Below are 22,615 nucleotides of genomic sequence, written 5' to 3' on the forward strand. Positions count from 1 at the left end.
ATTCATTCATTTTAGCTAAAGAAGGTGAAATTGTTTACAGCAAAGAATTAAAGAGGCATATAGAGTCAGCAATAAAGCATAGTACGGTGTTATAGGGGACCTAAGATGTTCCAGTCAATAGCTGCGTCAGTTTGTTCTTTATCTGATGCAAGGATAAAATTGTCCCCAAATTATTTATGATCCAAATAAGCAGAGAGGCAAACAGTAGGGAGGAGAAAGGGGGGGCAGTGTAGTATTAGGTGGCTGAAAGGCACATAAGGTCTGTTTTGTGATTCGTCTCTTGATTGTGTGTATTTTTAATGGAGCTGTGCATATACAGAATTTTCCTCATTCTCTCTAACCATCCCCTCTCCTAAGGGTAGATGCCTCAGAGTCTTCTCAACCTACCTTCAGAGACAGACTATTGGCTACAGCAGTGACTCAGACTTCCTCTATTGGAACATCACAAGTATTGACCTCTCTTTGTGACAGTATAGACAGAGAACAGTAATGCTCTCTGAGACCTAGTTACTTTTGGAACTGGATGATGTCTAAGGAATCTAACGCTCTGAAATTTTTTAAGGTCCATCTGCTGCAACACTTACTGGGAAAACTGCAGTTGTGTTTAAGAAAGCCAAGGAAAAGGATGTGTAGCTTGCCTTTATGCTCGACATAGGATTTAAAGTTCTAAATAAATTGAAAGAAATACCCTTCAGAAGTAATTATTTACTTTACTTTTCTGGAGTGCTAAGCCCTAGAACTTTTACCTTTGGGGAAGAAGCTACATGGAAGCCATTGTAAGCATCTCAGTAATATCTTAGATGGCAGTTTAAAAGGAAGGAAATAGAGAAATCACAAATATATAAAAAGCATAGGTTACAATTGTTGTCAGAGAGAGAGGAGGCACCATTTAAAGATCTCTGTAATTACCTGGGAAGGTATTTTCAATTTCGATCACCAAAATATTAAATTGGAAAGAGAGAAGGTTAGGCAGCAAGCACACAATTTTAAAAAGGTTCCATAAGAGATAAAATAAAATTAATAAATTTGCTAATTAGGGAGTGTGTTGTTGGCAATATTTAGATCACAGGTAGTCTTTTTCACATCAAGGATCACTGCTAGAGCTTGACTTCATGTACAGATTTGTTATGGAGTGTTACTGAGAACAAGGTCTGGGAGGAGTTGCATTTACTTCACTGGATTGCTTCTTTGAAATAGAAGAGATGAGAGGAGAAGGCATGTAAAAGCTCAGAGATTCAGACATAAGTAAGCCAAAATTGGCTTGTGTTAGAAGGAAGCTTCACTTACATTTGTTTTCCTCCAGCTGTTCTCACTGCTGTAAAGTAAAAATGAGGCAGACTCTTATGGCAGCTCCTTTACATACTAGTCACAGGATATGACTTTTAAAGCTGCTATGAAACTGCTGATGGTAATATTAAATACTTTAACTGGAACTTGCACATGGTTAGTTCCTGAAATACTAAAACCTTTAGAAGAATGACTGAGAATCCTTGCTGTAAGTATGAAAATCTGAAATGTGTTATATTGTTAAGTTACCAACTTGTGCTGCTAATTTTTATGTTATGAATGACCTCGGTGGTCCAGAGTCAGTGAACTTGAGACTGTGGTCCTCATTTTGAGGAGCCATGTCATAGAACAACATCTGTATCAGCAGTTAAATTTCTTTTAGATGAGTTTTGCTTCTTGAGCGTGCACTGCAGCAGATAAAAATAGGAGGTGTCGCACTAAGCTTTTCATAATGTTGTTAGTACTGCTGTTTTTTGAACAGGACAGATTTTAGTTTTGAGCTTTTTCACTGTCTTCAGATTAATTGGAAATGAATCTAAGAAGCATGACATAATCTTAACCTTTCCTGTGTTATGTGTGCTTTAAGAGTGGCGTGGGGCTCTGTGGAAGTCAATAGATTGTCTGTCTTTGCATCATCTAGTTTGAATTTTTAATTTAATGACTGCTTGGAATGAATATTAGTGTAGATAATCACATTTCAAAATACTTTAACATATAGTGTCTTTATTAAAAATGTCTATTACAGTGATGCACTTCCTTCTTTCTGCAGAGGTAGTTAGTTATTCTAGCATGGTTGATGAATACAGTTCTGAGATATGTGTTTTCTAGATCTCTAGAGATGCTATTAAATAGATTCAGTTTTAGGTCTAAATTGTGTCAGTTCAGAAGAATCTGCATAAACTAGAATATCTTTTCAGGGTCTGATTGTGGTAATCCTACTCTAAAGCATCACCTCATGTGAAAGCATCTATGGGTTCTGTTTTAAGAATAACATAGAAAGCTAGAAATAATGTTTTCTCTTTTTGTTTTTTAAAGAGAAAGAGATTTCAAATAACAAATGGGCCTCCCAGATGACTTATGTTGTATCAGGAGTTTGGGGAGAGGGAGAACAGATAGGTATTTGGAGCAGATGATGTTTGTAAACCAGCTTGTTCATCTGAATAGCGTGTTGATGAGTATACCCAAGTTGTTTATCTCAGTGAGGTCTAACGTACAAAGAAATAACCCACATGCCTCCCTGTGCGTGTAATTTAGAAGGCAGCATACATTGCTGAGCATACACTGTGGTTTTTGGGAGGATTTTCAGGCACAATTTTAGTATAAAAACAGTTGCAGAAAGCACTAAAAATAGAAATAAGAAATCTTATATTCCCATTAACATACAACAACAAAACAAATATATTGAATCTTTTCTTCAAGATCTGTTTTTAAGGGAGAAAGAATGTGTGAAGTCCATAGGCATGCTACATTTGAAAGAAAGCGGTTGATAAAATCTGGTTTGTTTAGTTGAATGATTTATACATTACCTGTGCAGATCTACCAGAAGACTGTATTGTTGCAGTTTAAACCTCTTACTGATTACTCTTGTTTAGACAATATAGTACTGTTAACTACCAAATATAGTTAACTGGCTGAAAAACAGTTTCAGCATTGTGCACATTCTGATTGACATCCATGAATAAAGTATTTTACATTTACAAAATCAGTGAATGAAATTGTGATTCTTCATGCTAATAAAATTATAAAGTATCTGTTTTGAAACTATCCAGCACTGATACTGTTTTTCCAGTGTTTGTGATATGACACACAGATTTCTTCAGAAGAGCAAATAAGAAATATTTTATCTTTTTAATATTTATCTAAATAAAATTAATAACTTTATCTTTTTATAGATGTGACTTTTCTAACGGAAGACAAGATATATGAAATTCTTGAACTATGTCGAGAAAAAGAGGATTATTCCCCTTTAATCCGGGTGATTGGGAGAGTGTTTTCTAGTGCTGAAGCACTGGTACAGAGTTTCCGAAAAGCCAAGCAGCACACCAAGGAGGAGCTCAAGTCCCTTCAAGGAAAGGATGAAGACAAAGATGAAGATGAAAAGGAAAAAGCTGCCTGTTCAGCTGCAGCTATGGAAGAAGATTCTGGCGCATCGTCGTCTTCGTCATCAAGAATAGGTGATAACACACAGGGAGATAATAACCTCCAAAAACTAGGCCCAGATGAAGTGTCTGTAGATATTGAAGCAGTCAGACGGGTCTATGATAGGTTACTTTCTAATGAAAAAATAGAAACTGCCTTTTTAAATGCACTTGTGTACTTGTCACCTAATGTGGAATGTGACTTGACTTACCATAATGTGTACTCTCGGGATCCTAACTATCTGAATTTGTTTATTATCGTTATGGAGAATGGCAATCTTCATAGCCCAGAATATCTGGAAATGGCTCTACCGTTGTTTTGCAAAGCAATGAGCAAACTACCCCTTGCAGCTCAAGCAAAACTGGTCAGATTGTGGTCGAAGTACAGAGCAGACCAAATTCGGAGAATGATGGAAACATTTCAGCAGCTTATTACCTACAAAGTCATAAGCAACGAGTTCAATAGTCGTAACCTAGTGAATGATGATGATGCTGTTGTTGCTGCTTCAAAGTGCTTGAAAATGGTTTACTATGCAAATGTAGTAGGAGGGGATGTGGATACAGATCATAATGAAGAGGAAGATGAGGAACCCATCCCTGAATCAAGTGAACTAACTCTTCAAGAGCTGTTGGGTGAGGAAAGAAGAAATAAAAAAGGTCCTCGAGTGGACCCACTGGAAACTGAACTTGGTGTTAAAACTATAGATTGCAGAAAACCACTTATCCCTTTTGAAGAATTTATTAATGAACCACTGAATGATGTTCTAGAAATGGACAAGGACTACACTTTCTTCAAAGTAGAAACAGAAAATAAATTCTCATTTATGACCTGTCCCTTCATATTGAATGCTGTTACCAAGAACCTGGGATTGTATTATGACAATAGAATCCGGATGTACAGTGAAAGACGCATAACTGTACTCTACAGCTTAGTTCAAGGACAGCAGCTCAACCCATATTTGCGACTTAAAGTGAGACGTGATCACATCATAGATGATGCGCTTGTCCGGGTAAGTCATACAGCAACATGGAACTTAGGTTTGTTGGTTCTGACTAGTGCAACCTACATGGACCTTAACTAACTGAAAAGGACTTGGTGTGAGTGGATATATATTGATTTCCTCTAGGAGAATCTCACATACCTTTACCAGATTGTTTGAATTCTAAGTGTGATGCTGAAGATTTGTATGTTCAGCAGAACTACTACTCAGAGTGGTTGCAGACTTAGATGTTTTAAAGTGTCATAGTTCTTATTCTCCCTTGTCAGACTCTGCATTGTTACAGCTCTTAACAGTGAGAGTGACCAGCTTGTTTCAATACTTCTCTGTCCTCTGGACTGTCCTGGATCATCTTTTGATAGTAGGGTTTTTCAGATGGAAGTTGGAATTAAAACCTTTCAGTTGTGTACTCTTCTTGTGGACTTCTGAACTTCTAGAAGTAAAGTGTTGTTGCAATTTGGTGCAAATACTGACATGACTGAGAAAGGAGAAGACAGACAATTGAGAAATATACTGTTTTAAGATTAAAACCTACTCTCTACCAGGTTTTTAATTTAAGAATACTCTTTGTAATTTCACTTCCTATCAGACATACAGTTGTATCCAGTTATGTTTTGTCCACTGATGTAATGGGAGTTTTTCCTTTACTGTTCAACTGAGGGATATGTAAATACTGGAAAAAAGGGAGGGACAGTACTACCTCTTAAGGAGAGGATGGGCTAGAAGAGCATAAGAGCTAGTTTTAGGGAGGTGTTCTTTTTAATGTCAATTACAGCAGACGGAAAGCAGAGCTTCCTCCTTATGATGATAATTGGAAGGAAAATACATAAATATCAGGAAAGGCATTCTTCCATATACAGTTTGTTGGGAAAGAAGTTGAAATCTTTGGGGACAAAAAAAAAGTTTAATGTTGCTTAGAAAGCTCGTGGGCAACATCAACATCATAGTTGCTGCAGCAACTATGTTGCAATCAGGCCGCAGCAGTCACTGTAGTGCACACTTTTAGTCGTTAGGAAATTTAGGAAATTTAAATCAGATTCAGCTCAAACATACTGATTTGAATTGTGATGCACTTGCAGCAGCCCTTGCACAGCCTAGCAGTCTGGAGTTACGTGCCTGGGCAGTTGCCATGGATCCTTGTATGACTGTTAATTTAAGCTGCCAGAACATGCTAAATTATGGTGACCTGACTCTGTCAAAGCCCTGAGGAAAGTAAGAATTTTAAACTGTTTATTCTGGGACAGAAAATTAAAGGAAAACATAAAATTGTTCTAAATTCAAGAAGTCTGAACTGTAGTGGTAATCATCAAGACCAAGTGCAGCCCAGCCATTTCTCAGAAGTGGAAAGTAGATTATATTCAGTGAAATGGAGATGAGCGCAGACTCACCATCCTGGCTGGAGGAAGGGTTCCTGTCCTTTCAAACAGATTCTACAAGGTAGCTGTTGTGGGATGTTGTGAACCTGGGGAAAATTGTATCCATAAATGTATGTAGTGGGTACAGAATCCACCTTTTAATTATTGATACGTCTTAACTGATGATATGGAGTATCAGTGCTCAAAGAATAGATTTTAAATATTCCTCAGGAAGTGTTCAGAGTTAAAAAAGAAGTGAATGGAACAATACAATGTTGCTGTTGACCATAGTGTGCCTACGTCTCTTTCATTTGTTTCTTTTAATTTTAATATCAAAAAGAATGCAATAGCAATACATTTCAAGAGCCCAGAGTCTCTTCAAAGAAATTGTAAAGTCCTCTTAAGGGTAAAAAAGATGATGGCGAGGACCTAAAAGATGGAATGGAGAAGTTGAATGGGAAATCTGATTTTCTCAACCTGGTAGCACCTAGCCTTATTATCAGGAAGTAGGCTTAGCATAAGCAAAGGGGCATATTTTTTTCCACACTATACCTTAAAATGGTGAGTGTCTTTGCCCGGAACTTGTAACTGTTCATGAAAGAAAGATCCATCAAAAGCTAATGGACATTAAAGGCATTCTGATGCAACCCCCACACAAACCTCAGGGAGTCCCTAAGCTGCAGGTGTGTTGGTGGCTGGAAAAGTATTGCAGGGAAAGTGCTGTTCTACACTGTCCTGCAGTTCCTTCAGCGCGTGCCTGATCTGTTCAAGAATTCCATGCTGTTGTTACGGGCACTTTCTGCAACTGGTTGAGAAGTGATTTTAGTAATTTTCACAATTTGTTTCCACTTCCTAATTGGTATGAAATAGGTGTGGAGGAAGCTCTTAGTCTTATGTCTTAAACTTTAAAGCAGCTGGCTATATTTCTGATAATAGTCAAAGATGGGCACTGAGTGCACCAGACCTGTGTCTTTACAGAACAGTCGGTGTAGACATTTTTGAGATATACTCAACTCAGTTATATCAAATAACTGATAACTTCCTGATAAAAGCATTTTCAGGAATATTGACTAAAATGAGGTTAAGGTGGTCTTATTCATATTTTCCTTATTGATGCTGGATATTTTTCAAACAAATATAACTATCAGCCTTCATAATTTCTTGCAAATGGACTAAGCACTGACCTTTTCACGCTAATTAGTTGAGCTAATTAAGTTATTTCCAAGCTGTTTTTCACCTATTGATACTTAATATTTAAGCTTTTATAATTCAGTATATATATTTTCTCACTTTTTGGACATCATTAAAGCAAATGCGAGTACTGGTAAGTGATTATTTTTTTTTGTTAGTATTATTACTGTTGTGCTTCTTTCTTTTAGCACGAATTTGAAGCAATACCTTTTAAATACTTTTGAAGCAATAACTTGTTTCAAGTTGCTTATTAAGAGACTCTTAGTTCACCCTGAAACACATACATGTAAGGAAAAAATCTCTTTACATATTCATTGTTCAATTTCTTTTCATGTATGAAACTTGCCTTAGAAACTTATTTTTCCTTTTTTTATTGAAAATTATTTAATGAAACAACATGCTTTCCTTGTATTATATACTTACTCTATGCTTACTTGTATGTATGTTATTCTGAAAAGTCACTTGGGGACAGGAGTGGAACGTTGGAATTTGTAACATCTTAGTCCCCATTTTTTTAAGGAACCCTTACATTTGGGAGTTGGTAGCTCAGTTTGCAATTCTTGAAAGCAGTTAACATGCTTTTTTCTGTCTAACAGGTTTAATAGGTTAGCTGTACTCCTGCTGAGTCACAGTACATGCACGTGGTAGTGATGAAAGGAAATATATCCTTAAATCCCTTCTTCTGCCTTTTCATCCCCCAGCAGTTATTTCTTTCATCCCCTTCTTCTGAGTTTATTCTTCCCCCACCCCCATGGCCCACGTTAGATGTGGCTTTATTCTCAGGCAGCAGTAATTTAAAGGGTGTGAGTTATGACACACAAGTTCTGCAAGTGAAAATGTGGTGGATTCCTTCAGCAGAGTCTGGCTTGTACTTGCTTGAAAATTAGAGACTAGCTTTGACAAATTTCACATGTAATGTGGACAGCTAGCAGGCAGCAAACCTCTCCTGCATGTAAATGACTGTGACAACCAATAGGCAGATTCTCTCGTATATTAGCAACCAAGTACTTCAGGAGCTTTGATGTTCTTTTAGACTGTCAGTGTTTCTGTGTCCAGATGAAAATGTCAGCACTAGTCTGCCTTGGATGCAGAGTACGTGTGACTGCTGATGTGTTCAAACTCTGAAGTACAGCTGGAGAGGACACTACTTTGTCACTGTAACTATTGCTTCACATGCCATTTTTTAGAAAAATGTGTTGACTGACTTATGCCATGATGTGTCACTGATATTTTCAAACTTCAATAAGCACTGTTTCTGTCATTTTTGCCATCTAGCGTGGAAAATATTCCTGCCACTGCCCTAAAGAGAACTTTTATGCTACATGGCTAGAACTTGAGGTGGTTTATAATAATTTTCAACCATTTTTAATTGAATAGAAATTAGTTGAGCTACTATCAGATTTAAGCAAGTAGGCAAACTCTGGTGTTACATTAAGCTTTTAAATGTTATTATATTTCTGCCATTCAGTGAAGATTCCCATAATTCAGGAAAGCACAGTGTTATTCTGTAAGCAAAGTAGAATCACACCATCTCTTAAGTTGTGGTACAGTGTCATGTTTCAACAAACAAAATACAGATGTTCTTCATGACATGGTCTCTCAGCTTTCAGCTTTTGGATTCACAGATACTCAATTTTTGATGCTCTTGCTTTAGACCTGCTACACATGTGCTTTTTAGGAAGTCCCTGCAAAAGGTAATGATGATTTCAATGACTTGACCAGTCAAACCATCATGATATAAAACTTTGGTAATTCACACACATAGATGATGTTTATCCAGCAACATCTGTGTTGACAAGATTGAGGTAGCTCTGATTATTATAAACAAGAGGGGAAAAAACAACCAAGAGCCAAATAACTATAACTGAAGGTCATAATTCCTTGCTACAGAAACACTGCTGCAGTTCTGCTAAAATCCAGTGCCTCTGTACTACTGTGTGTAATTGCTGAATTCAGTTTTTCTTGTGAAGCATCAGTGTTGACACAGATGTTCGAAGGAGCAGCTAAACCTACAACTGTCAGTTGAGCAGCTTAGCAACATTGTCCTGCTTATAGAATCTACTTCAAGGAGCATCAGGCTTTGCTCAAAATACTGGCTTTTGGGTAATCCTGTATCTGACTCCCTTGCACACAAGCAGCACGCTGTTCCAATCTGCCTAGCCAGTGTTTCTCAACTAAGAGTGTTTCCTTCCCCTTTTTTTTAATGCTGTTTTTCTCAGTAAAAAAAAAAATAAATCATTGACATTTCTTTAGTTGCTCTATATGTATAAATATGAACTGGGTAGAGCCCTTCCCAAATCTTCGTTCACGAAGCCTAACCATGATGATGATGATGGTAAATATGAACACTTTCCTAGGTATAAGTGCATTTTCATGACACAAGAGAGTCTTCACACTGTGACAGAGGGTTGCTGTCCCAAAAGAAATGCAGAGGCAACACTTGCTTTCTCAGAACCCATCCAAATTCATAAAACTTGCAGTATACTAAATTACTGGTAGTAAATACTACCAAACCAATAGGGGAGAAAAAACCAAAGCTTTATTAGTGCTGGTTTTAAGTGGAAGGAATTCAGACAGGAGAACTTGTGTCTCTCCAGCTTGAACATATAACCTGTATTTACAGTTTTAAAATAACTGCTAGTTCTCTGCTTTTAAAAAGTCACAGTTGTACTTGGAACATGGCTTAAGCTCCATTGTTATCATAGTAATGAAAATAAATCTTTTACACATCTGTAAGATGCATAATTTTAAGACTTACATAAAAGGCAAGGTGCTAAACTGCACTGTTATGGAAAGCATGGGATGAGAATACCAGTGACGGGGGAATTGCAGCAGAAGTACTGTTGATAAAATACAGTGAATTTCAAAGAATAAATGTTATTTGGTCTTCTTAGGGGTAAAAATATTTTATTGCAAATGATATACAATAGAATACCAAACACATTAGGTAGTACATAACTAAATTTTTCAGAAAATCTTGTCGTTTACCTGATTGAGATGTAGACTGATCTCACTTGCTCTCATTATTGGGGTCTTCATGGCTTGCCTTCGTGCTTTTTTAACTGAGTTTTATATGCTATGAAGTCAGTACTCCCTCTCTTTCTGAGTCTAGTTTTCAGTACCAGATAGTGCAATTTTTTCTCCACATGCTCCTTTTGCATGAGGTGCTGCAAAGTCTTCGAAGCCATTATGATAACCACCCTGGCTCTGTCACCCATCCAGCCCTGCTGTGCTGCTTGGAACACGGATGGTTGACTTGGCAGTTAGTAGGAGAAAATGTGTCTTGCTGGTGGTGTAATTTTATGACTTGATGGCGTCATTATTGCTGCCTTTACCTTCTCTCTTCTGTTCCTGTTTTACTTTACACTTCTGTAATTAATTTCTGGACTGTAAAGAGTGTGTCAGCATGTGTGTGTGCATAAGGTAGGGTAGCGAAATAAAAAGAAATGGTTCAGCGTGTTAAGGACACTTGGTAAGTACAATTTGCACTGGCCCAAATGAGAGGCAAATCTCACTAGTAATATTGTCTTGGTAGAGGAGTGTACAGGTCCATCTGTGCTGTAATTAACTTTTGAGTTTTTTACTCAAAATTACTTTTGAGTTTTCTTTGCCACATAGGTATGTTTAGTGTAATCGTGCTGCATAACTTTAACCACTGTGTTTATGCTTTTAAGCAGCATACTTCTAATCAACTGCAAAATATTCTTGCTTAACTTTTGATTTACTGAAAGAATACTTTTTTGTTGTAAAAACATGAAAGACCTGGCAATGTGCACTCACAACCCAGAAGGCCAACTGTACCCTGGGCTGCATAAAAAACATTGTGGCCAGCAGGTCGAGGGAGGTGACTGTCCTCTTCTACCCTGCTCTGGTGAGACCCCACCTGGAGTGCTGCTTCCAGCTCTGGGCCCCCAACATAGGAATGACATGGGCTTGTTGGAGCAAGTCCAGAGGAGGGACACAAAAATTATCAGAGTGCTGGAGCACCTCACCTTACAGGCTGTGTGTGTTGTGTTTGTTCAGCCTAGAGAAGAGAAGGCTCCAGGGAGACTTCATAGCACCTTACAGTACCTAAAGGGGGCTGACAAGAGCTGTAGAGGAATTTTTTATGAGGGCACATAGTGACAGGACAAAGAGGAATGGCTTCAAATGACAGGAGGATAGGTTTAGATTAGATGTTCAGAAATTCTTTACTCTGAGAGTGGTGAGGCGCTGAAACAGGTTGCCCAGAGAAGTTGTGGATGCCCCTTCCCTGGAACTGTTCAAGGCCATGCTAGATGGGGCTTTGAGGAAACTGGTTTACTGGGAAGTGTCCCCACCCATGGCAAGGGAGTTGGAACTAGATGGTCTTTCAGGTCACTTCCAACCTAAACCATTTTGTGATTCTATGACCTGTAATGGCCGTTATCTAGACTTGAAACCCTTTATTATGAAATGTCAGAACTTCTGTTTGACCTTAACTGAACTTCCATTTTCATAGAAGCAATGCAGTAGATCTATTTAAAGGCACTGAAGAAATGAGAGCAAGAGATTTTTGAGACTTTCTCACAAAGGTTGAGGACAGGGGATCACTTTGACTATAATATTAGTGTCTTTTTTATTTCTGGGGTTTTTTTCTCAGCTCTTTGTTTGAGAGATGCAACTACTCATCAAAGGCTTGTTTTCTGTTTTCCACTCTGAAAACATATCTGTGTAATCCCTTCAGAAAACCATTTATTGTCAAACATGTAGATCAGATTGTAGACTCTTTTCATTGTCAGATGAATTTAATTATCCCAGTAATATATCTTGTTTTCTTCCTGTTTTCTCTGAATTGTGTGCAACACAATGATAACTTATTTAAAATAAGTGCTTAGAAGAATAGAAATAAAGAAGGCTAACAGACTGTGAACCTTAATGAGCTCACAGATCAGATCTGTGGAAAGTTTCTTGCTGCATTAATCCCCAGATTCTAAAACGTGTTTAGAGTAGTTTAGCATTACTGTTGGTTTCTATGTTGTTTTACTGTTTTGATTTATGCTTGCTTTCTTCTTAAGTTTGGAGGGTAGTTTTGACTAAATTCTTCTAGTAAACAGATTTACTAATGAAATATTTCTCTATTCACTCAATAGCTAGAGATGATTGCCATGGAAAATCCTGCAGACTTGAAGAAGCAATTGTATGTTGAATTTGAAGGAGAGCAAGGGGTAGATGAAGGAGGTGTTTCCAAAGAATTTTTTCAACTGGTTGTAGAAGAAATCTTCAATCCAGATATTGGTATGTGTTCTAATAATTTACTGATTTAACGGATTGTTCTCACAAAAGGTTTGCCTGGATGATCTTTGAAGGTCCCTTCCAATATGGATTGTTCTGTGTTTATACATTGCCTTTCTGTATCCCCTGCTGCTTCTCTCTGAAGCTCTTCAGATTCACTGGTGATCATGAGAGTATTTGACACACATTGAGGCTCATTGTCATCATCAGTCATCCTCCTAAGGAGGAATGATGAAAGGAGTAACTGTGTGTAGTTAGTGAGAGCTGTCATTGCTTGTTTAGATACAAGTCAGTAGTACAGGGTTTCTTTGGAGGGTTCCTTTGTTGTTCTCTCACCTTTCTCCTCACTTTGCTTTGTGATTAGCTTCTAGAATTAGTAATCAAACCAAAGAGGAAGAGCTTCTGCAATAAAGCAAAAGTAGGACTATGGTGAGTTTTTGAGTTATTTCCTCCCCTTCCTCCAGCTTAATAAATCTGGTAGTCTCAATTCTACAGATCCAAAGTGTGGCCGTAATGATGTCAAATTTGATTGTAGTTAGTTAAGAACCAAAAATTAACATTTCTATTGTAGCAGTCACATCTCCATCTTACCCTGTTTTCCCTTGCTTCCTGCACCAGTCTTTTATGCTTCTGTCTTTATACATGCAAGGACATGCTGCTTTTGGTATGCAGCTTGTCTGCTATTCTGAAAAGATTAAAATGTTATGAAATTATACAAATACTTTGTGTTGGAATAGAAATGAGATCTTCCAGGTTCCTATACTAATTTCATATATTCTATGTGATATATGATGTCACATTGTACTTCATTGTACTTCCTGTAATGGCTTCCATTAAAGAAGCTCAACAGCCATTAGTTGATTTGGTTTCATTGGACAGTTTTAAAAAGGAAAGCTTGGGTTTGTAGCTTAGAAAATTGACAAAAATACAGAGAAATGCGTTTTGACCAGGTTAAAGAGGAAGTCCCCAGAGTCAGTAACAGAATACGAACCTTGGCACTTGCCCTTCACCATATGCAAGACAGTTCTTATAACAAGTGGTACAGAGCCATAGGCAAGTCTTACTCTGAAAACTATTAACTCGGAGAGATTTGGAATCTGAGATAGCAAGCTTACTTGAAATAAATTAAAGTATTGCAAAATAAGGAAGTCTTAGTACTTTGACTGATGAAGTTATCTTTCCAATGCTAAATAAATAGATTTTTAACCCAAGTTTATCTCTAACAGAACTTGTATGGGTGCCTATATTGAAATACTCTTTTTTAATAACGCTAAAGTCTGCTTCAGCTAAGATCCAGCCAATGTATATATACTTACTGTGTTTGTAGACTAGATGTGCATGCACATTTTAAATTTTACTTCCATATTCAAAATACAAAAAAGTATGTACGCTTTTTGTATTCGTAGTAACTTGGGGGTAGGGGGAAAGGACATTTATTGGCTTTTGGCATAAATATGTAAAAGCAGAAAATGTAGCTTGCATTCACAGTCGTCTTTTCTTTGGCACCTATTAATATGCATTGCAGCATAACAGTTTATGTATGCACCATATGTACCAAGTGTGCCTTTTGTTGATTTTTAAACACTTATTTACCTGAGAAAACAAAGGAGATCCTTTAAATGGAATTTAAAATTTCTGTCCTCTAATAGGTAGGTATGGAGTGATGTATATTGTTGTAATAGTTTTTTTTCAAGTGTTTCCATATTAGACTACCTTAAAGTTTTTCTCAGAGGAGGCAGTAACTCAGAAAAAATATTGGATTTATGAGCAACAGTCACTATGGAAAAAGGGAAGAAGTGATAACTTCATATAATATCCCTAGCAACACTATACACTTGTTTTCCTCTTACTGAAGATTCCAGTTTCTTCTGGTGTTTCATTATTATTTTAATGTACTGTAGTATTAATTTTGGTCAGGGAATAAAATATTGTATTTCACATTAAAGTGTTTCCAGATGTGGATCTGAGTAAACTGTTAATCCATTGTGATTAGACATTTGGTGGATTTGTGTGTTTTGTGTTTTAACAGTTTAACTCTTCTGTCATCTTCCAGAAAGTACAAGTCATATTGCTTTTATATGCCAGTAATCCAGAAGTTACTTCAGTCAATTCAGAAAATGGAACACAGGATTCTATATAATTCTATATAATGTTTCTCCTATATATGCCTGAGTTGCTTATCTGTTTCTGATTTTCCAGTTGCCTTATCTAATGTGTCAGTCTGTTATTTGTGTGCTTCCTGAATAGCTGACCCTGTCCTAGTACCTTACTGAGATAAATAATCAATTTTGGGGAAAAGCCAGAGTCTCTGAATGAGCTTGCAGTTCATATCCTGACATTGAATGAGAAATCAGTCTTTATCTCTTGGCTGAAGGTGACATTTTCAGTCGTTAAGAGTGATTTTGTGGCTCTGTTCTTGTGGCTTACTAATCAATTTGTACATCTACATAGCTTGTAAATAAGCATATCTTTTACGAGCTGCAAGATAAATCCCTGTGGCAAATGTAGTCGATATTCCTTGACCACATGGATCTGACTTGTAGTGTGTTGGGAATAAGGAGCCTGGGGAACTTTTTCTTAGGTTCTACCTGGGAATCATGAGACTTAGCTGTACAAGCAACAGGTCACTGGGACTATACTTGTCCAGGGCAGTCTCTCTCTCCCCTTAAGTCTATGGGGTTTGCATTTATCTTGTTTCAGTATCTAGTCAGGTAAGAATGGATTAATTGTAGGATTCATTTAAATAATTTATAGCCTGTATACAAACTCTGGTTTCATGAAGAGCTATGTTGTGTCTTGATACAACCAAAAGGGTAAGAGACTCTTTGCCTATCTCTTGTCCGCACAGTCATATCCTCTCCCTGCAACTTCTGTCATGTGCCCGTTCAGGTGTTTGTTGCAGACTTCAGCACTCAGCTCATGAGTTGGGCAGAAATTGGTCACCTGAAATAGTGAGCTGAATGAAGAGAGGGAGACAAAGCAAAATGACTCCCTTTGAACAGTGAGAGGCTGTAAAATTGCAGCTCCTCCTGTGGTCCCATTGTCCCTTTTCCCCTCAAGTTCAGATGTATGTAATAGCTGCAGAAACAATGGTCCTTGAAACAAGCAAACAAATCTGTTGGGCATCTAACTCTAAAATCATGTGTGATAGTCAAGCCCTGCTCCATCTTCGTAGTTTCTAATGCAGTCATAGGGCTGCATCTAGTCCTGTTCATTTGCTGGAACTGGCCTGAAAAAGCCTTTGAGGAAAGGCTGTCACTTTTTAGTAATTGGAATCCTTCAGGATTGTTTCATCCACATGGTTTTTGATTGTGTTCTTTTCTTGCCCTGTTGTATTTGTCAAAGTTACAATCGATGTTGACAATGTGTTGCTGGTTCCTCAGAAATGGAGGGGATGAAAGCTTGCACAGGTGCAGCTTGGTGGGTGTTGCAGATGTATCACAGGTCTCTTGCATATTTTTAGTGGTGATGTGAGTAACAGTGTTTTGAGCAGCTCCAGTTTACCCTAAGGTAAATAGTTTCTCTTTGCCATTAAATTCAGTATAATGTTAAGTTAAACATGTTTTCAAGGCTAATGCAAATGGGTTAATAACGATAAGTTTTACATGCTGTTTTTATTGAATTGTAACAGATATTGTTCAACTTTTTTTTTTTTAATAGGTATGTTCACATACGATGAATCTACAAAACTCTTCTGGTTTAATCCGTCCTCTTTTGAAACTGAGGGTCAGTTTACCCTGATTGGCATAGTACTGGGTCTGGCTATTTACAACAACTGTATACTGGATGTACATTTTCCCATGGTTGTCTACAGGAAGCTAATGGGCAAAAAAGGAACTTTCCGTGATCTGGCAGACTCTCATCCTGTAAGTTCCTTATGTTCTTTGAGTTAATTAATATATTTTCCATGCAATAACTTAATGTAGATTTAAATTAAACGCAAGATCACTGTCAGAAGTGGAAGTAAAATAACCAGTGACTCATGTGAAGAGTCTGTATTTGTTAAAATAGATTCATAAGCAATAAAGCCTCTGGTTTGGAGGAGGCAGAACTGTAAAGTCAACAAATAAGGCTGGGTATCAGTAAAGCTTCGTTTTATTTTTTTACTGCATGAATTGCTAAATATCGTTAAGCACTATTAAGCATAAACAAATATTAATGGTATCTTCCCAAAGAGACTTCTAAAATTAGGCTTCTTATAGCTATTTGTAGAAGTAGATTTCTAGGAAAAAAATGTCAAAGTAATAGTAGACATACAAAGGTGTGATGCTCCTATTTTTTGTCTAAAGCAAAAGATAGATGTGGCAGTTAATGAATATCCCTACAGTCTGGGAGCAGTGATCAGCATCCATCTTCCCCACCCCTTCCCAGCTAGCGGCTGTACAAAAGCACTGAGCTGTACGTGAGCTTTGGTAGGTAGAGCATACAAGTGTCTGTGCAGGATGTCTTGGCCGTGCTCCACCTGCAATCAGAGATCACCGGTAGCTTCCCCTCATCTTGGCTGGTGTGATTTGTTAGTAAGCTTCATTTAATTTCAAATGGTGAGACATTCCCCTTTTATGAGCAGTTATGCAAAATCTTAGGCTATTCAAAGAAGATGAATAATGATACTGTTTAAAAAGAACTAACTTTTCAGTTTTGAAATTGAGGCATATGTGATCAACAAATACATTATCCAGTTTGCTTTGGATGACTACATACAACAGTGTACCAGATTCAACCAGTTTTTCTGTATAATATTGAGAAATAGACAGTGCCCTGAGTTTCCTTTGATTTTTATTATATACTCAAAAGCTTTTGTGACAGAAAAAGTGGATTTATTTCTACGGAACAAGGCAGTCAGGGCATTTCCTAATCTTTCTCCTGTGCTCCTCTGACACCTACACTGACTTTTAAAATAATCCTTTTTTAACTCTTTGTATTCTAATATGACTTAAACACTTCAGAGCTTTTCAAACCAAAATGAAATTCTCAGTAGTCAAGCCGCACAATGTTTTTTCTAATGCTATACAGCATGAACAATAGGGTTTTCACCAGCCTTCACCAACAGTTCCAAGTCCAGTCATTTTCAATGCAAGTTATTTTTAACGGTCCTGTGGAAGAATCAAAAAGACACAGATAGTGAGAGGTTGAGACTTACTTTCATTTATTACTTCTTGCACACAGTTGTTGCTTTTACCTTCCCTTTGCATTTTCTAGCTCTGTACATCTGTCTCAGCCAAATAATTGTTCCTTTTCTGCATAGCCTTTGGTTTCCAAGAGAGTCTTGGGCTTTTCCTAAGGCATAGCAGGGAGGAAGGCTGGTTGCTCCTTTGAATAGAGCAAACTCTTCCAGGTAATTTCAGATTCCACTTGGTAAATTCTGACCTAACTTGTGATTTATTTTTTGTTGTTTGTAAATGTCTTCTTATGTTAAAGATTGCCCCCCAAGATTGCCTGTTGCTTCAGGATTACTTCCTATGTGGTTTGCGTTTTAAATCAAGATGTAGGAAATAAAAGCCTGGTGCCTGAACTTTATATGATATAAAATACAGCATTTTCTTTGATTTTAACACATAAATGTTCCAGTTACTAGTGTAACGTGTTCTGGATGCCAAAAGTAAATATCGTCTCAAAAGAGTTAAGAAGAGGCAATTAATGGCTCTTAAGCTGCAGGTTTGATCATTGCATTTAGGAATATTGCTGGGTACTATAGGCTCTTTTAAGAGTTATATTCATTGCCATGTTTCTTTTTTATCTTAATATCTGCTGTTTTTCATTTTTACAAATGCTGAGCTTAATAAACCATTGTTTGGACTGCCATGGGAGATTTCAGGTGACTTGTGTCATAGAATATAACAACCCTTTTTTGAGGCAGGTGATTTCATGTCCTCTGATATTACTTGGTGAAATATATTGAAGCTCATTTTTTGACAGAGATGTATTTCTTATTCTGTTAGGTTCTTTACCAGAGCTTGAGAGACTTGCTAGAGTATGAAGGAAGTGTGGAAGATGATATGATGATAACGTTTCAAATATCTCACACGGATCTCTTTGGCAATCCAATGATGCATGATTTAAAGGAAAACGGTGATAAAATTCCTATTACAAATGAAAACAGAAAGGTACGCTCAACTTTTTAAGCAGAATCTGTCATCATGGTCATGGGTCGTGGCTAGGCTTCGCGAACAAAGATTTGGGAAGGGCTTTGCCCACGTTTGTTACAAGCGCGCTGGTAAGATGTCGCTACAGGGCTTTGCAAATGTGGGTAAGGCCTTCGAGCCTGCACAATGGATTTTTTAGGTGAGACACAGTGTGCGCTGAACTGAGCCCACCCTTTAATCCTGAGGTTCATCTGCCAGGGCCGAGCGAGCTTGGACAGTGGCAGCGAGGTCCTCAGGATGTAGGTTTGTTTAGAGTGACCTTCTCTTAGATGGATGGCCTTACAGGGCTAATCGAGCTCCATCTGCCCAGGTTTAGAGTTGTTCTTCTCCTCTGTGTGCTCCGAGGCTCCCCCTCTCATCTCCCATGAGATGAGTCCTTGCCAGCGAAGCTCCCCCCTCTCTCTCCTTTCCGCGCCTGGGGCTGGACCCGAGCGCCAGGGGCCGGACCGCACCGTGCGCCTATGTGCCAGGCCAGGGGCCATGAAACAGGATCTGTAGTTCTTAGATATGCTTACTATATGTAGAATTATGTAGTGCTCTATAAAGGTTTGGTCTCACTTATAATGTAAATTTAAAAGCCTTTTAAAATTGGCATACCACAGGGTAGTTGTGAATGGAAAAGGCTCCTCTTAAAGAAAGCATTGATACATGCACCTGTAGCTTCTGGGTGTGGTGTTCGGCCTGTTTGAGCAACATTGAGACTAATTCTTTATTGTTGCTGAATAAAAGCTGAGCCCAGATAATCCATGTAGAATTATAGAATTACACATATTTTGGGGTCTTGTATTTTTGGGAGGTACTTCAAGTGGCATGTGTTGAAGCACTAAGGGATTTATTTCCTTACAGGAATTTGTCAATCTGTACGCTGACTACATACTCAATAAGTCGGTAGAAAAGCAGTTCAAGGCCTTTCGGAGAGGATTCCACATGGTGACCAATGAATCTCCTTTGAAATATTTATTTAGACCAGAGGAAATTGAATTACTTATTTGTGGAAGTAGGGTAAGAATTCTGAATGTACACCAGAGAGTGGAGCTTTTTTTGATCCTAAATATATAATTAGTGGTCATCTTTAAAAATATCATCTTCTTACAGAATTTAGATTTTCAAGCACTAGAAGAAACCACAGAATATGATGGTGGCTATACAAGAGACTCTCTTATTATTAGGTAATTTTTTTCTAATTTTTAAAGATAAAAAAGCACTTTATCTACCTGTGTCTTAATAATGAATTTAATATTGTAATTTTTGGTATTTTTCTAGTACTGGAGATGCAAATGTCTTATGTATAATTTCACTTTACTCAAGTATTGTTATTAGGAAAGAGGAGATGATATAAGCATTGTTGAATCAGTATTTCCTTAGGAAATAGGAATAATAAAATAAAGTAAGAATATCTGCAGAACACTTCCTAGCTAAGTTAATGTTTTAAAGACAGTTAAACTGCGGTGTTTGGATAATATTTCTGATTTCTACTTCTGAATCTCATTGATTGGTAAATGTATTCTGTTAGTTTTGGTTTATGAATACAACTTGTAAACTTGATGTTAAACCTAATTAGAATTACTACACCTTCAAAGCTCAATTACTTTTGAAAGTCTCATTTATACCAAAGAAAATTTACAGTTTACTTACTTTTTGATTTCTTCCTTGGTAGGGAATTCTGGGAAATAGTCCATTCATTTACGGATGAACAGAAAAGACTATTCTTGCAGTTTACAACAGGCACAGACAGAGCCCCTGTGGGAGGACTTGGAAAGTTAAAGATGATCATAGCCAAAAATGGCCCAGATACAGAGAGGTAAATAAAAAGAAAAAAAAAACACCTACATTTTTTGTGTTTGTTCATAAATGGAAGGGAATTCTGTGCTTTTAAGTTATTAACCTAGTTAAATCTGAAAGTTGAATCTATAAGAAGAGTAAATTTCCTTTAAATGTATTATTTTGTACTTGTGAAATAGCGATGTATTTCTTTTGCATGTACTGCATGTTCCCAGATCTGAATTAGTATCTTGTTTGTTTGTTTTTGTTTTCCCCCCAGGTTACCTACATCTCACACATGCTTTAATGTACTTTTGCTTCCGGAGTACTCAAGCAAAGAAAAGCTTAAAGAAAGATTATTGAAGGCCATCACGTATGCCAAAGGATTTGGCATGCTGTAATAAATATAACAAAAGGGATTAAAAAATGATGGTGATGATGTCCCTGTCCAAAAAGGCCATAAGATAGTGAGCTACAGTAGTCACCTGTGTTTGTGCCTCCCTTCTTTACTGGGGACATTGGGCTGGAACAGCAGATTTCAGCTGCTTATATGAACAAAATCTTTATTTTTTCTTTTAGCGTGAAAGTGTTACATATTCTTTCACTTGTATGTACAGAGAGGTTTTCCTGAATATTTATTTTAAGGGTTAAATCACTTTTGCTTGTGTTTATTACTGCTTGAAGTTGAGCCTTTTTGAGTATTTACAAGAAAACAAACTGTACTCTCCCAAGGAAAATATTGCCATCATTTGTAGACCATGTAACCTTCAAGTATGTGCTATATTTTTGTCCCTGTATCTAATCAAATCAAGAACTGTACTTTTTGAGAAGTTTGCTTTTGAAACTTGAAGTCTTGGAAAACAGTGTGATGCAATTACTGCTGTTCTAGCCCCCAAAGAGTTTCTGTGCAAAATCTTAAGAATCAATAAAGATGGAAGGGAGAACTTGGAATGTTAAATTGCAGCCTTGAGAACTTTACTTTAGTCACAGCACAACAATTAAAATTCATTTCACTATATGTTGTCTTCACATGTCTTGTAATAAACTGTGTTTTTAATTAGGAAACATTTCTTAGCATATGAAAGGATAGAAATTTTAGTTACTTTTTTAAAAAAAGAAGTTTACTGGGGAAAGTGCATTTTCAATGAACAGCTTTAGAGTAGGGAGTGAAGTGTCTCAAAAAAAAGATAGGAAGTTTTTGCTATATTATAAAAAAAGCATGTGGAAGTGCACTTAAAATGAAGTTTTATTCTTAATTGCCTATTATGTTGACATTTTAAATAGACAATCCAAAGTCTTCCCTACATGTTATGTCATCATCATTTATTTAATGAATCATTTTTCCTACCTATCAAGGCACATGATCAGTGTTGCGCCATAATCTAAAGGGATGGCTACTGTGTTTTAATCTCATCTAACAATAAGCAAAATTGAACAATATTAAACATGAGGCCTACTTCATGTTGTACACTTCCAACCATTAAACTGTTAGAAAGTAAGTACTAAGGTTATGTTCATCTACTACATAAAGTATTCAGTAGGTTTTTAATTTAACTCTACAAATCATATCAGAAATAAATCCTTTACCTTTCGTAGTCTGTGTTTAATGTTAATTTCTCCTGTTGCAATACACAATGAAGGGATTATGCATTTTTAAGTGGCGACACAACTGGCATATCTCTTTTGCAATACAAGCTGCAGCGGGTGTGCAGAGCTGAGCTTGTGCCTTGACAATTTGCTATAACTGGCTACTACCGATCAAACCCGTGACTGTGTGGAATTGGCATTAAGAGGCATAGTTTTGAAATCATTGCAGAAAGAAAAGATGTCTTTCAGGACTATTTTAATAAATTCTTTCTAGTAATAGAAACAGACAACTGTTATGTAACTATGATGCTGAATAAAACAATGACCTTTTTTCACCACGGTTCAGTGAAAAAGAAAACAAGTGACTTCCTTACTTTGATAAATTGGATATTAAATTATTTGGTTAGAAAATGTTCTAGTACGGCATAATTTGAGGGTTGCAGCTACAGAAACTCCAGAAGCGAACTGTAGTGATGTGGGGTCCAGCCATGTTCCCCTGTCAAATCTAAGCCAATGCCAGATGGCCTGGACATGGGGACTGGAACTTGTTGGGGAGGGCGAGGTGCTGTCTGTCTTCTGGCCTTTGCTCTCAAGGTGGACCTTAGGACATGCCTTCTTGAATGTCCACCTTGTTGCATGTCCCTGAAGAGGAAAACACAACATATCCTACCTCTCAGTAGTGTGGCTGACAACAGATCTTTGCTGAGCCCTTCAGGTCTGGAGCATCTTTTGCTGTAGGTGGTAAGAACAAGATTTGCCGAGTGCCTTGAGGTGCTTCGTTACAAGTATGAGAACATCTTGATACTGCTGTGTGGTATGTACTGCATCAACAGTCCAATACTGTAAGCTGTATCCCTACAACTTGTTTTATTCTGATGTGGGTATGCCCAGCTGACAGGTAC

The 22,615-nt window shown here is 37.3% G+C and overlaps 1 protein-coding gene across 5 annotated transcripts in view; it reads left to right on the forward strand.

The window, feature by feature from the left end:
- Positions 1-22,053, forward strand: part of UBE3A (ubiquitin protein ligase E3A) — a 54,328-nt gene extending 32,275 nt beyond the window's left edge. For all 5 annotated transcript variants that reach the window (XM_051807019.1, XM_051807020.1, XM_051807021.1 and 2 more), the window contains 8 exons: positions 3,180-4,435; positions 12,081-12,225; positions 15,883-16,088; positions 18,162-18,326; positions 19,212-19,367; positions 19,461-19,534; positions 20,023-20,166; positions 20,407-22,053. In XM_051807019.1, the coding sequence (XP_051662979.1) occupies positions 3,180-4,435; positions 12,081-12,225; positions 15,883-16,088; positions 18,162-18,326; positions 19,212-19,367; positions 19,461-19,534; positions 20,023-20,166; positions 20,407-20,527 (2,267 nt within the window). In that variant the 3' untranslated portion in view covers positions 20,528-22,053. The remainder of the gene's footprint in view (positions 1-3,179; positions 4,436-12,080; positions 12,226-15,882; positions 16,089-18,161; positions 18,327-19,211; positions 19,368-19,460; positions 19,535-20,022; positions 20,167-20,406) is intronic.
- Positions 22,054-22,615: the final 562 nt, after the last annotated feature.

Source organism: Manacus candei, unplaced genomic scaffold (genome assembly GCF_025592945.1).
Source record: "Manacus candei isolate 608988 ecotype Guabito, Panama unplaced genomic scaffold, ASM2559294v1 h1tg000069l, whole genome shotgun sequence".
In the NCBI taxonomy this organism is placed as follows: domain Eukaryota; kingdom Metazoa; phylum Chordata; class Aves; order Passeriformes; family Pipridae; genus Manacus; species Manacus candei.